We start from the raw sequence: 15,464 nt of genomic DNA, 5'->3' as shown, positions 1-15,464 counted from the left end.
CTCTGCACTCCTCATAGGATAAGGTGTGGCTGTTACCTCTGCACTCCTGATGGGATAAGGTGTGGCTGTTACCTCTGCACCCCAGATGGGATAAGGTGCGGCTGTTACCTCTGCACTCCTGATGGGATAAGGTGCGGCTGTTTCCTCTGCACCCCCGATGGAATAAGGTGCGGCTGTTACCTCTGCACTCCTCATAGGATAAGGTGCTGCTGTTACCTCTGCACTCCTGATGGGATAAGGTGCGGCTGTTAACTCTGCACCCCTGATGGAATAAGGTGCGGCTGTTACCTCTGCACCCCTGATGGGATAAGGTGCGGCTGTTACCTCTGCACCCCAGATGGGATAAGGTGCGGCTGTTAACTCTGCACCCCTGATGGAATAAGGTGCTGCTGTTACCTCTGCACTCCTGATGGGATAAGGTGCGGCTGTTACCTCTGCACCCCTGATGGGATAAGGTGCGGCTGTTACCTCTGCACCCCAGATGGAATAAGGTGCTGCTGTTACCTCTGCACTCCAGATGGGATAAGGTGCTGCTGTTACCTCTGCACCCCAGATGGGATAAGGTGCGGCTGTTACCTCTGCACCCCAGATGGGATAAGGTGCGGCTGTTACCTCTGCACCCCTGATGGGATAAGGTGCGGCTGTTACCTCTGCACCCCAGATGGGATAAGGTGCGGCTGTTACCTCTGCACTCCTCATAGGATAAGGTGCTGCTGTTACCTCTGCACTCCTGATGGGATAAGGTGCGGCTGTTACCTCTGCACTCCTCATAGGATAAGGTGCTGCTGTTACCTCTGCACTCCTGATGGGATAAGGGGCGGCTGTTAACTCTGCACCCCTGATGGAATAAGGTGCGGCTGTTACCTCTGCACCCCTGATGGGATAAGGTGCGGCTGTTACCTCTGCACCCCAGATGGGGTAAGGTGCGGCTGTTAACTCTGCACCCCTGATGGAATAAGGTGCTGCTGTTACCTCTGCACTCCTGATGGGATAAGGTGCGGCTGTTACCTCTGCACCCCTGATGGAATAAGGTGCGGCTGTTACCTCTGCACCCCAGATGGGATAAGGTGCGGCTGTTACCTCTGCACTCCTCATAGGATAAGGTGCTGCTGTTACCTCTGCACTCCTGATGGGATAAGGTGCGGCTGTTACCTCTGCACCCCTGATGGAATAAGGTGCGGCTGTTACCTCTGCACTCCTCATAGGATAAGGTGCTGCTGTTACCTCTGCACTCCTGATGGGATAAGGTGCGGCTGTTACCTCTGCACCCCAGATGGGATAAAGTGCGGCTGTTACCTCTGCACCCCAGATGGGATAAGGTGCGGCTGTTACCTCTGCACCCCTGATGGGATAAGGTGCGGCTGTTAACTCTGCACCCCTGATGGAATAAGGTGCTGCTGTTACCTCTGCACTCCTGATGGGATAAGGTGCGGCTGTTACCTCTGCACCCCTGATGGAATAAGGTGCGGCTGTTACCTCTGCACTCCTCATAGGATAAGGTGCTGCTGTTACCTCTGCACTCCTGATGGGATAAGGTGCGGCTGTTACCTCTGCACCCCAGATGGGATAAGGTGCGGCTGTTACCTCTGCACCCCAGATGGGATAAGGTGCGGCTGTTACCTCTGCACCCCTGATGGGATAAGGTGCGGCTGTTACCTCTGCACCCCAGATGGGATAAGGTGCGGCTGTTACCTCTGCACTTCTGATGGGATAAGGTGCGGCTGTTACCTCTGCACTCCTGATGGGATAAGGTGCGGCTGTTACCTCTGCACCCCAGATGGGATAAGGTGTGGCTGTTACCTCTGCACTCCTGATGGGATAAGGTGCGGCTGTTACCTCTGCACTCCTCATAGGATAAGGTGCTGCTGTTACCTCTGCACTCCTGATGGGATAAGGTGCGGCTGTTACCTCTGCACCCCTGATGGGATGAGGTGCGGCTGTTACGTCTGCACCCCCGATGGGATAAGGTGCGGCTGTTACCTCTGCACCCCCGATGGGATAAGGTGCTGCTGTTACCTCTGCACCCTTGATGGCATAAGGTGCGGCTGTTTCCTCTGCACACCTGATGGGATAAGGTGTGGCTGTTACCTCTGCACTCCAGATGGGATAAGGTGTGGCTGTTACCTCTGCACTCCATATGGGATAAGGTGTGGCTGTTACCTCTGCACTCCAGATGGCATAAGGTGCGGCTGTTACCTCTGCACCCCCGATGGGATAAGGTGCGGCTGTTACCTTTGCACCCCCGATGGGATAAGGTGCGGCTGTTACCTCTGCACCCCTGATGGGATAAGGTGTGGCTGTTACCTCTGCACCCCCGATGGGATAAGGTGCGGCTGTTACCTCTGCACCCTCGATGGGATAAGGTGCGGCTGTTACGTCTGCACCCCCGATGGGATAAGGTGCGGCTGTTACCTCTGCACCCCTGATGGGATAAGGTGCGGCTGTTACCTCTGCACTCCTCATAGGATAAGGTGCTGCTGTTACCTCTGCACTCCTGATGGGATAAGGTGCGGCTGTTACCTCTGCACCCCTGATGGGATGAGGTGCGGCTGTTACGTCTGCAGCCCCGATGGGATAAGGTGCGGTTGTTACCTCTGCACCCCCGATGGGATAAGGTGCTGCTGTTACCTCTGCACCCTTGATGGGATAAGGTGCGGCTGTTACCTCTGCACCCCCGATGGGATAAGGTGCTGCTGTTACCTCTGCACCCCTGATGGGATAAGGTGCGGCTGTTACCTCTGCACTCCAGATGGGATAAGGTGCGGCTGTTACCTCTGCACTCCCGATGGGATAATGTGCGGCTGTTACCTTTGCACCCCCGATGGGATAAGGTGCGGCTGTTACCTCTGCACCCCCAATGGGATAAGGTGTGGCTGTTACCTCTGCACCCCCGATGGGATAAGGTGCGGCTGTTACCTCTGCACCCTCGATGGGATAAGGTGCGGCTGTTACGTCTGCACCCTGTTGTGGATTCTGTTTTTGGGCTCCCTCTGGTGGTTACAGATGGTACTGGGTGACTTGTGTTCTCTGCGGTCTCTGGTGTCCACCTGTTCTATCAGGATATGGGAGTTTCCTATTTAACCTGGCTTTCTTGTCATTTCCTCGCCGGCGATCAATGTAATCAGTGTGTCTTGTTACCTCTGCTTTCCGCTTCTGTAATCATCAGGACAAGCTAAGTTTTTGATTTTTCTGTTCCACGTTTTGCTTTATTTTTGTTTTAGTCCAGCTTGCAGTTATGTGATTCCTTGTTGCTGGTTGCTCTAGTGGGCTGATATTACTCCTCATGTTCCATGAGTTGGCACATGAGTTCAAGTAATTTCAGGATGGTTTTTTGTAGGGTTTTTCGCTGACCGCGCAGTTCACTTTTGTATCCTCTGCTATCTAGTTTTAGCGGGCCTCATTTTGCTGAATCTGTTTTCATTACTACGTATGTGCTTTCCTCTCATTTCACCGTCATTACATGTGGGGGGCTGCTATTTCTGTGGGGTGTTTCTCTGGAGGCAAGAGAGGTCTTTGTTTCTTCTAATAGGGGAAGCTAGTCCTTCGGCTGGCGCGAGACGTCTAGAATCATCGTAGGCACGTTCCCCGGCTACTGCTAGTGTTGTGAATTAGGTTCAGGATCGCGGTCAGCTCAGTTTCCATCACCCTAGAGCTTGTTCTGTTTTTTTGTGCTTGTTCTTTTGTGATCCCCTGCCATTGGGATCATGACAGTATCGCCGGCCCGAAAAGTGGTAATCGTATTGGCTGAAGTAGGAGGAAAAGTAGTCTGAGGAAGTTTTTTTTTTTTTTTCCTTCCCTCAGAGTTTGCTGCCTAGCCTTAATTGCAGCCTGGCTGCGTCTTACCTCCTCTTAATCCTTGAATGGCTCTGACCTCAGCTGTTTATCATGGACGTCCAGAGTTTGGCTTCCAGCCTGAATAATCTTGCTGCTAAGGTTCAAAATATACAAGATTTTGTTGTACATGCTCCTATGTCTGAACCTAGAATTCCTATCCCAGAGTTTTTTTCTGGAGATAGATCTAGTTTTCTGAATTTTAGGAACAATTGCAAGTTGTTTCTTTCTTTGAAATCTCGCTCCTCTGGAGACCCTGCTCAGCAAGTCAAGATTGTGATATCTTTCCTGCGGGGTGACCCTCAGAATTGGGCATTTGCATTGGCACCAGGGGATCCTGCGTTGCTCAATGTGGATGCGTTTTTTCTGGCATTGGGTTTGCTCTATGAGGAACCTAACCTAGAGATTCAGGCTGAAAAAGCTTTATTGGCTCTCTCTCAGGGGCAAGATGAAGCAGAAATATATTGTCAGAAATTTCGGAAATGGTCGGTGCTTACTCAGTGGAATGAGTGCGCTCTGGCTGCAAAATTCAGAGATGGCCTTTCTGAGGCCATTAAAGATGTTATGGTGGGGTTCCCTGCGCCTACAGGTCTGAATGAGTCTATGACTATGGCTATTCAGATTGATCGGCGTTTACGGGAGCGCAAACCTGTGCACCATTTGGCGGTGTCTTCTGAACAGGCACCTGAGATAATGCAATGTGATAGAATTCAGTCCAGAAGTGAACGGCAAAACTATAGGCGGAAAAATGGGTTGTGTTTTTATTGTGGTGATTCAGCTCATGTTATATCAGCATGCTCTAAACGCACAAAAAAGGTTGATAAGTCTGTTGCCATTAGTACTTTACAGTCTAAGTTCATTCTGTCTGTGACTCTGATTTGTTCATTATCAGCCATTTCCGTCGATGCCTATGTGGATTTAGGCGCTGCCCTGAGTCTTATGGATTGGTCATTTGCCAACCGCTGTGGGTTTAGTCTGGAGCCTCTGGAAGTCCCTATTCCTTTGAAAGGTATTGACTCTACACCTTTGGCTATGAATAAACCTCAGTACTGGACACATGTGACCATGCGTATGACTCCCGTTCATCAGGAGGTGATTCGCTTCCTGGTACTGTATAATTTACATGATGTCTTAGTGCTTGGTCTGCCATAGTTACAAACTCATAACCCAGTCTTGGACTGGAAAACGATGTCTGTGTTAAGCTGGGGATGTCAGGGGGTTCATGATGATGCACTTCCGATTTCTATCGCTTCATCTACTCCTTCTGAGGTTCCTGTATTTTTGTCTGATTATCGGGATGTTTTTGAGGAGCCTAAGCTCAATTCGCTTCCTCCTCACAGGGATTGCGATTGTGCTATAGATTTGATTCCTGGCAGTAAATTTCCTAAAGGTCGTTTGTTCAATCTGTCAGTGCCAGAGCATACTGCTATGCGGGATTATGTTAAGGAGTCCTTGGAAAAGGGACATATCCGTCCATCTTCGTCTCCTTTGGGAGCAGGTTTTTTTTTTCGTGGCCAAAAAAGATGGTTCCTTGAGGCCTAGTATAGATTACCGTCTTTTGAATAAGATTACGGTCAAATATCAGTATCCTTTGCCATTGTTGACTGATTTGTTCGCTCGCATTAAGGGGGCTAAATGGTTCACTAAGATTGATCTTCGGGGTGCATATAATCTTGTGCGGATTAAGCAGGGTGATGAGTGGAAAACCGCATTTAATACGCCTGAGGGCCATTTTGAGTATTTGGTGATGCCTTTTGGACTTTCTAATGCTCCATCTGTCTTCCAGTCCTTTATGCACGATATTTTCCGTGAATATCTGGATAAATTTATGATTGTGTATTTGGATGATGTTTTGGTTTTTTCTGATGACTGGGAGTCCCATGTTCAGCAGGTCAGGAAGGTGTTTCAGGTCCTGCGGGCCAATTCTTTGTTTGTAAAAGGTTCAAAGTGTCTCTTTGGAGTCCAGAAGATTTCTTTTTTGGGGTATATTTTTACCCCTTCTACTATTGAGATGGATCCCGTCAAGGTTCAAGCTATTTGTGACTGGATGCAGCCTACATCTCTTAAGAGTCTACAGAAGTTCTTGGGCTTTGCTAATTTTTATCGTCGTTTCATAACTAATTTTTCTAGTGTTGTTAAGCCTTTGACGGATCTGACTAAGAAGGGTGCTGATGTTGCTGATTGGTCTCCTGCCGCTGTGGAGGCCTTTCAGGAACTTAAGCGCCGGTTTTCTTCTGCTCCTGTGTTGCGTCAGCCAGATGTTTCGCTTCCTTTTCAGGTTGAGGTTGATGCTTCCGAGATTGGAGCGGGGGCGGTTTTGTCACAGAGAAGCTCCGATTGCTCGGTGATGAAGCCATGTGCGTTCTTTTCTAGAAAGTTTTCGCCCACTGAGCGGAATTATGATGTTGGTAATCGGGAGCTTTTGGCCATGAAGTGGGCATTTGAGGAGTGGCGTCATTGGCTTGAGGGTGCTAGACATCGTGTGGTGGTCTTGACTGATCACAAAAATCTGATTTACCTTGAGTCTGCCAAGCGTCTGAATCCTAGACAGGCTCGTTGGTCACTGTTTTTCTCCCGTTTCGATTTTGTGGTTTCGTACCTGCCAGGTTCAAAGAATGTGAAGGCGGATGCTCTTTCTAGCAGTTTTGTGCCTGATTCCCCTGGAAATTCTGAGCCCACTGGTATCCTTAGGGATGGGGTGATTTTGTCGGCTGTCTTCCCAGACTTGCGACGTGCTTTGCAGGAGTTTCAGGCGGATAAACCTGATCGTTGTCCGCCTGAAAGACTGTTTGTTCCGGATAATTGGACCAGTAGAGTCATCTCCGAGGTCCATTCTTCTGCGTTGGCAGGTCATCCTGGAATATTTGGTACTAGAGACTTGGTGGCCAGGTCTTTTTGGTGGCCTTCCTTGTCGAGGGATGTGCGTTCTTTTGTGCAGTCTTGTGAAGTTTGCGCTCGGGCTAAGCCTTGCTGTTCTCGGGCCAGTGGATTGTTGTCACCTTTGCCTATCCCGAAGAGGCCTTGGACGCACATTTCCATGGACTTTATTTCGGATCTCCCTGTCTCTCAAAAAATGTCCGTCATCTGGGTTGTGTGTGACCGCTTTTCTAAGATGGTTCATCTGGTACCCTTGCCTAAGTTACCTTCCTCCTCTGAGTTGGTCCCTCTGTTTTTTCAGAATGTGGTTCGTTTGCATGGGATTCCGGAGAACATTGTTTCTGACAGGGGATCCCAGTTTGTGTCTAGATTTTGGCAGACGTTCTGTGCTAAGATGGGCATTGATTTGTCCTTTTCGTCTGCATTCCATCCTCAGACGAATGGCCAGATGGAACGAACTAATCAGACCTTGGAAACTTATTTAAGGTGTTTTGTTTCTGCTGATCAAGATGACTGGGTTACCTTTTTGCCGCTTGCCGAATTTGCCCTTAATAATCGGGCTAGTTCTGCTACCTTGGTTTCTCCTTTCTTTTGTAATTCGGGGTTTCATCCTCGTTTTTCCTCTGGTCAGGTGGAGCCTTCTGATTGTCCTGGAGTGGACATGGTGGTGGATAGGTTGCATCAGATTTGGAGTCATGTGGTGGACAATTTGAAGTTGTCCCAGGAGAGGGCTCAGCAGTTTGCTAATCGCCGTCGCCGCGTGGGTCCTCGACTTCGTGTTGGGGACTTAGTGTGGTTGTCTTCCCGTTTTGTTCCTATGAAGGTCTCTTCTCCTAAGTTCAAGCCTCGGTTCATCGGTCCCTATAGGATCTTGGAAATTCTTAACCCTGTGTCATTTCGTTTGGATCTCCCGGCATCGTTTGCTATTCATAATGTGTTCCATCGGTCGTTGTTGCGGAGGTATGAGGTACCTTTTGTTCCTTCGCTTGAGCCTCCTGCTCCGGTGCTGGTGGAGGGAGAATTGGAGTATGTTGTGGAGAAGATCTTGGATTCTCGTGTTTCCAGACGGAAACTTCAGTATTTGGTCAAGTGGAAGGGTTATGGTCAGGAGGATAATTCTTGGGTGGTTGCCTCTGATGTTCATGCTGCTGATTTGGTCCGTGCATTTCATAGGGCTCATGCTGGTCGCCCTGGTGGTTCTCGTGAGGGTTCGGTGACCCCTCCTCAAGGGGGGGGGGTACTGTTGTGGATTCTGTTTTTGGGCTCCCTCTGGTGGTTACAGATGGTACTGGGTGACTTGTGTTCTCTGCGGTCTCTGGTGTCCACCTGTTCTATCAGGATATGGGAGTTTCCTATTTAACCTGGCTTTCTTGTCATTTCCTCGCCGGCGATCAATGTAATCAGTGTGTCTTGTTACCTCTGCTTTCCGCTTCTGTAATCATCAGGACAAGCTAAGTTTTTGATTTTTCTGTTCCACCTTTTGCTTTATTTTTGTTTTAGTCCAGCTTGCAGTTATGTGATTCCTTGTTGCTGGTTGCTCTAGTGGGCTGATATTACTCCTCATGTTCCATGAGTTGGCACATGAGTTCAAGTAATTTCAGGATGGTTTTTTGTAGGGTTTTTCGCTGACCGCGCAGTTCACTTTTGTATCCTCTGCTATCTAGTTTTAGCGGGCCTCATTTTGCTGAATCTGTTTTCATTACTACGTATGTGCTTTCCTCTCATTTCACCGTCATTACATGTGGGGGGCTGCTATTTCTGTGGGGTGTTTCTCTGGAGGCAAGAGAGGTCTTTGTTTCTTCTAATAGGGGAAGCTAGTCCTTCGGCTGGCGCGAGACGTCTAGAATCATCGTAGGCACGTTCCCCGGCTACTGCTAGTGTTGTGAATTAGGTTCAGGATCGCGGTCAGCTCAGTTTCCATCACCCTAGAGCTTGTTCTGTTTTTTTGTGCTTGTCCTTTTGTGATCCCCTGCCATTGGGATCATGACAGCACCCCCGATGGGATAAGGTGCGGCTGTTACCTCTGCACCCCCGATGGGATAAGGTGCGGCTGTTACCTCTGCACCCCCGATGGGATAAGGTGTGGCTGTTACCTCTGCACCCCTGATGGGATAAGGTGCGGCTGTTACCTCTGCACTCCAGATGGGATAAGGTGCGGCTGTTACCTCTGCACCCCCGATGGGATAAGGTGCTGCTGTTACCTCTGCACCCTTGATGGGATAAGGTGCGGCTGTTACCTCTGCACCCCCGATGGGATAAGGTGCTGCTGTTACCTCTGCACCCCTGATGGGATAAGGTGCAGCTGTTACCTCTGCACTCCAGATGGGATAAGGTGCGGCTGTTACCTCTGCACTCCTGATGGGATAAGGTGCTGCTGTTACCTTTGCACCCCCGATGGGATAAGGTGCGGCTGTTACCTCTGCACCCCCGATGGGATAAGGTGTGGCTGTTACCTCTGCACCCCCGATGGGATAAGGTGCGGCTGTTACCTCTGCACCCCCGATGGGATAAGGTGCGGCTGTTACCTCTGCACCCTCGATGGGATAAGGTGCGGCTGTTACGTCTGCACCCCCGATGGGATAAGGTGCTGCTGTTACCTTTGCACCCCCGATGGGATAAGGTGCGGCTGTTACCTCTGCGCCCCCGATGGGATAAGGTGCGGCTGTTACCTCTGCACCCCCGATGGGATAAGGTGTGGCTGTTACCTCTGCACCCCTGATGGGATAAGGTTCAGTTGTTACCTCTGCACCTTTGATGCGGTTTCCCAGGAATTCTCCTAGGATCAGTGAATGGTGACAGTTTGTTCTCCGGTAACAGAAGCACAGGAGGGTCAGCAGAGATACTGAATCTTCTGTCCTCCTTGTTGTCCTGCGGTTGCAGCTGTTGAACAGCAGTGATCAAACATTGCTAATCCTGGGAATATTCCGGCAATATTCGAGCCCTGGTGACTACCTTTTTCAACATTTTTCAAGCTTTTTCAATCTACACTACATCTCCATCGGCCGCTCTTCTCTATAGTGTCTATTTGTGTTGCAGTCTGTGGAAAGCAGGGATTGCGCTCCAGGGTCTATGGTGGAACCGATGCGGCCCCGGGGGAATGGCCATGGCATGCCAGCCTGAGCTTCAATGGGAAGCCAGAGTGTGCGGGAAACCTGATCTCTGAGAAATGGATCCTCACCGCTGCTCACTGCTTCAGCAAGTAAGTGTAATGAACCCCGAATAAGCACCGGACCTGATGATCTGGTAGCGAAGAACCAGACACTCGGACCCCATGTGGATCCTTTGGCCAATGTCATTACGGTTGGGTACTTTGTTCTATGAAGTTGACTTTCTTCTTTATTTTTAGAAAATCCACAGATATTAAACAGGACCCGACATTATGGAGAGTGCACCTGGGCTTCACCAAAATGGGATATACCCCAGAGGAAAGCACGGCTGTCACTATTGTGCCATCGAGGATCGTGGTGCATGGCAGCTACGCCAGCTACGTCCTAGGACATGACATCGCCCTCATGGAACTGTCCCAACCTGTCAATTTGACAAGGTTTATTTCTCCTGTTTGCCTGCCTGAGGTCACCCACCGATTCCATTTTCGAAGCACATGCTATGCAACCGGCCTCGAGGATGTTCTAGAAGACGGTTAGTAAATTTACAAGTGGCGGGAATGGAGGCGAAGACCATAGCTTTGATCAGTCTTCCAACATTGCCAACCATAGACCTTTGCATGACTCCTCTTCATTTTCCATAGTTCCCCTGGAAAGCAAGAGGTCACTGAAGACAATTGCCCAAACACTGATTGGCTGGAAAACATGTAATTGTATCTACAACACTCACGTAAGACCAGACGTGTTCCAACCTGCAAAGCCCGGCATGTTGTGTATAGTGGACCCTTATGGAAAGAAAGGTCCTTGTCAGGTAACTATGGATGACTGAGACCTTCATGGTAAGTTGGGGGAGACGCCTCTGTTTTCATCCATCTCATGTCCTGTATGTCTTAGGGAGACTCAGGGGGTCCTGTGGTCTGCAATGAAGATGGTGTTTGGTTCCTTGCCGGAGTCATTAGCTTTTCTGAAGGTTGTCACTTAAAAGACAATCCCACCATTGTCACCTCTGCGTCCTTCTACAAAGACTGGATCCAGAAGTGGACGGACTCTTCTGTTACCTTCTCCCCTCAGTTCATTAATGTCACTGATGATGTGGATAACGACACCTGCAGTGACCTACTCAGCAATCTGACCACAGGTAACCTCTACGATAGGACATACTTCATTGCTCATCAAGGTCTAGGCTTTAAGCAATGTACATATAGAGAACTATAATGACATTGAACATAGAAAGTCATCGATGTAGACCAGAGAAATCCCATCATTACAAGAGCATTACAGGCCGGTGGGGGGAACATTGGGATATATAGTAGTGATGCCATCAGTGCCATCGGTAAGGAATGAAGAGATGCATTGCTTCTTGGATCTCCTAGATTGAAGGTTATAGAAGTTGACATCTCACTGGTTAATTGTCCAAAAAAATCGTTACAACATTGACTTTATTTTGTGTGGGCTACATTGATAAACTTTCCATCTAAAACTTCAATTATTTTTCTCAAGGTTGTGGATTTTCGAATGTGGACACTTCAGGCTCAGTAAGTCCTGGGCCGTGGCCATGGCACGTGGACCTGTGGAAAGATGATCGAAGGGCCTGTGGAGGGGCTCTAATCTCAACCAAATGGGTTATAACGGCGGCAAAATGCTTTGTTGGGTGAGACAATCGTCAATGATCAGACGGGGTTAAGGGTAGACGTAATTAAAGGCATAAACAAGGGGAAAATGACTACAAAAGGCTGATTTATGGGAAAGGATTTGGTTCTAGTAAAGTATTGTGGAAACGGAAGATATAAAGGTAGAAATAAAGAAAGTGAAGTAGTAGATGGGGAAACAAAAGAAAGATTACAGGGCAGTCAGACTGTAGGATGGTTGTGGCCATGTTTGGGTCTTCACTCTTGTGTCCATGTCTTCCCTTCGGATGTAAGCCCGGACTCTTCTGACTTCCCTTTGGACTGGTCAGTCACTATAGCCACCGGGACACAGGAAATGAGGCACCTTGCTGTAGAGAAGATCAGCATTCATGGGTCTTACATCACTCCAGAACAGGGATACAATGTGGCCCTCGTCCGGCTCGCCATGCCGCCACCTTTAGGAACCTACGCTGGGCCAATCTGCGTTCCCTACTCTTCCCATAAGATCCCGCATAACTCATCCTGTTGGCTCAGTGGCAATGATGGTGATCATCCAGGTGAGGTTCTCCAGTTCTTTCGTCTTATAGGGATGAATTAGCACTCGAATCCCAAATTTTTATCTCTGATTGGTTTCCTTTTCCACCCTTCAGTTCAGCCTTCCCGAGGAGTCAAAATGGATCTGGTTGGCCCAAACCAATGCAACTGCATCTACAGTCAATCAAACTCTGACAAGCCCAGTGTCTCCATACTGCCCGGTATGATATGTGCCACCAGGCAGGAGACTATGGGCAAGTGTCTGGTAAGTGTGGCTTTGGGGTTTAATATTATTGCGAACTCATTTTAGCACCTCTAGTGGCAGGAGGACTGAAATGCATCTACCAATCATAGAGCCATCATTCTACCAAAAACACCACCTAATGCTTGAGAACATTGAGGCAACTCCAGTGTCTACTGCTTGTAATCACAGCGTGTAAGGTGCAGGAAAGAAACACAATAGGTGAACATCTCCTTTAAGCCTTTACTAAATTTGACCCCTCAAACTACCATTATCCAATATAGATTGATTATTATCAGCATCAAATATGTATAAAATATACAGAATTACTCTCTGACATTAGCCATTTAACGTAGCAGGATGAGAGCGCCCTCAGCAGCTGATGAGAGTCATTGCACCTCTGTGATCATTGTCAGCAGTGGGTGGGCTAAACCATTTTCCATGACTTTCTTTACAGATTGATTCTGGGGGTCCGCTGGCCTGTAAAGAGAATAACACATGGTTTCTGATTGGGGTACAGAGCTTCGGGGGCGGTTGTGGCACTTCACTCCCTGAGGTGTTCACCGACCTCACGCACTATGAAAGTTGGATATTACAGGAGACCCGAGACGCCTTCTTCCGCTTACAGCCGAAAACTCAGCCTGCAGAGCTGGACTCCGACCGGTGCTCAATCAACAGCCCAAGAGGTAACGAGCATGCAGACCTATCATATACAGTGCGTGACCCATGTGAGACCCCAGAACGTACAGTACAGACCAAAAGTTTGGACACACCTTCTCATTTAAAGATTTTTCTGTATTTTCATGACTATGAAAATTGTACATTCACACTGAAGGCATCAAAACTATGAATTACCACATGTGGAATTATATACTTAACAAAAAAGTGTGAAACAACTGAAAATATGTCTTATATTCTAGGTTCTTCACAGTAGCCACCTTTTGCTTTGAAGACTGCTTTGCACACTCTTGGCATTCTCTTGATGAGGTTCAAGAGGTAGTCACCGGGAATGGTCTTCCAACAATCTTGAAGGAGTTCCCAGAGATGCTTAGCACTTCTTGGCCCTTTTGCCTTCACTCTGCGGTCCAGCTCACCCCAAACCATCTCGATTGGGTCCAGGTCTGGTGACTGTGGAGGCCAGGTCATCTGGTGTAGCACCCCATCACTCTCCTTCTTGGTCAAATAGTACTTACACAGCCTGGAGGTGTTTGAGGTCATTGTCCTGTTGAAAAATAAATGATGGTCCAACTAAACGCAAACCGGATGGAATAGCATGCCGCTTAAAGATGCTGTGGTAGCTATGCACCCCCACACCATCACACCTCCTCCTCCATGCTTCACGGTGGGAACCAGGCATGTAAAGTCCATCCGTTCACCTTTTCTGTGTCGCACAAAGACACGGTGGTTGGAACCAAACATCTCAAATTTGGACTCATCAGACCAAAGCACAGATTTCCACTGGTCTAATGTCCATTCCTTGTGTTCTTTAGCCAAAACAAGTCTCTTCTGCTTGTTGCCTGTCCTTAGCAGTGGTTTCCTAGCAGCTATTTTACCATGAAGGCTGCTGCACAAAGTCTCCTCTTAACAGTTGTTGTAGAGATGTGTCTGCTGCTAGAAATCTGTGTGGCATTGACCTGGTCTCTAATCTGAGCTGCTGTTAACCTGCGATTTCTGAGGCTGGTGACTCGGATAAACTTATCCTCAGAAGCAGAGGTGACTCTTGGTCTTCCTTTCCTGGGGCGGTCCTCATGTGAGCCAATTTCTTTGTAGTGCTTGATGGTTTTTGCCACTGCACTTGGGGACACTTTAAAAGTTTTCCCAATTTTTCGGTCTGACTGACCTTCATTTTTTAAAGTAATGATGGCCACACGTTTTTCTTTACTTAGCTGCTTTTTTCTTGCCATAATACAAATTCTAAAAGTCTATTCAGTAGGACTATCAGCTGTGTATCCACCAGACTTCTGCACAACACAACTGATGGTCCCAACCCCATTTATAAGGCAAGAAATCCCACTTATTAAACCTGACAGGGCACACCTGTGAAGTGAAAACCATTCCCGGTAACTACCTCTTGAAGCTCATCAAGAGAATGCCAAGAGTGTGCAAAGCAGTCATCAAAGCAAAAGGTGGCTACTTTGAAGAACCTAGAATATAAGACATAATTTCAGTTGTTTCACACTTTTTTTAAGTATATAATTCCACATGTGTTAATTCATAGTTTTGATGCCTTCAGTGTGATTGTACAATTTTCATAGTCATGAAAATGCAGAAAAATCTTTAAATGAGAAGGTGTGTCCAAACTTTTGGTCTGTACTGTAGATCTGAGTTCATGGAACGAGATCCCAGGTTGGTGACATCACTGTCCATCTTTAAGTGATGACATCACTGCTCTCTAACTATAAGTGATGACATCACTGCTCTCTAACTATAAGTGATGACATCACTGCTCTCTAACTATAAGTGATGACCTCACTAGGCCTCCAATATAAATGTGTATTGCAGGTTGTGGGCTCTCAATCATTTCCCCGGGGTCTATTGGTGACGCCACAGACAAGACGTGGCCATGGCAGGTCAGTCTACAGCTGTACGAATCTCATGTCTGCTCCGGTGTCCTGATTGCTGAAACCTGGTTCCTCATTGCTGCTCACTGTATACCGAGGTATTACGGCGGAGGTGGTTGTATTTGGGCTTTTTCTACGTGGTGCCATCCTGGTGCTCACACATGACTTGTCTCCGTAGGTATACCTCCATCAATGAGTACAAAGTCTCACTGTCCACTCAACTCCTATATGGACCCAATCTCCAAAGGGTGACGCGGAAGATCAAGAAGGTGGTGCCCCATCCTAGATACAACACAAAGACTGGAGAAGATGACCTGGCTCTGGTGGAGATGTTCTACGGAGTCACATTCTCTGACTACATCCTGCCCATTTGCCTTCCCCATGACCGGTCTCTACTTCCTTCCAGTAGATGTTGGGTCACTGGCTGGGGAAAGCTGTACCCATCAGGTAGCACACTTAGGACATAGTAGCAGTAAATATAATGGGCGTCCTTCATGAGGTGCCAGGACTTATACAATAGATTTTGCTAGTGATTCCATTGAACAATGATGAGAATAGGGATTTATCAACTCGATGCCAACTGCTAGTTGGGGGCCAGTTTGTTGTACATAGGCCCTGGTGACAGACACAGTGGGTACCCTTAGCTTGTAGAGCATGTACGGCCATATTGTAATGTGCTTTCAAGCTT

At 48.2% G+C, this 15,464-nt stretch overlaps 1 protein-coding gene across 1 annotated transcript in view; it reads left to right on the top strand.

The window, feature by feature from the left end:
* Positions 1–15,464, top strand: part of PRSS53 (serine protease 53) — a 37,268-nt gene that overhangs the window by 19,879 nt on the left and 1,925 nt on the right. Inside the window, exons 3-12 of the mRNA XM_069735053.1 lie at positions 9,745–9,907; positions 10,055–10,347; positions 10,457–10,623; positions 10,707–10,950; positions 11,313–11,463; positions 11,735–11,997; positions 12,091–12,239; positions 12,673–12,901; positions 14,718–14,874; positions 14,955–15,223. Of these exons, the coding sequence (XP_069591154.1) occupies positions 9,745–9,907; positions 10,055–10,347; positions 10,457–10,623; positions 10,707–10,950; positions 11,313–11,463; positions 11,735–11,997; positions 12,091–12,239; positions 12,673–12,901; positions 14,718–14,874; positions 14,955–15,223 (2,085 nt within the window). The remainder of the gene's footprint in view (positions 1–9,744; positions 9,908–10,054; positions 10,348–10,456; positions 10,624–10,706; positions 10,951–11,312; positions 11,464–11,734; positions 11,998–12,090; positions 12,240–12,672; positions 12,902–14,717; positions 14,875–14,954; positions 15,224–15,464) is intronic.

The sequence above is a fragment of the Ranitomeya imitator genome, chromosome 7 (genome assembly GCF_032444005.1).
Source record: "Ranitomeya imitator isolate aRanImi1 chromosome 7, aRanImi1.pri, whole genome shotgun sequence".
NCBI classification, from domain to species: domain Eukaryota; kingdom Metazoa; phylum Chordata; class Amphibia; order Anura; family Dendrobatidae; genus Ranitomeya; species Ranitomeya imitator.
The sequence above is the reverse complement of the archived record's forward strand: the minus strand, read 5'-3'. Positions and strand labels throughout refer to the sequence as shown.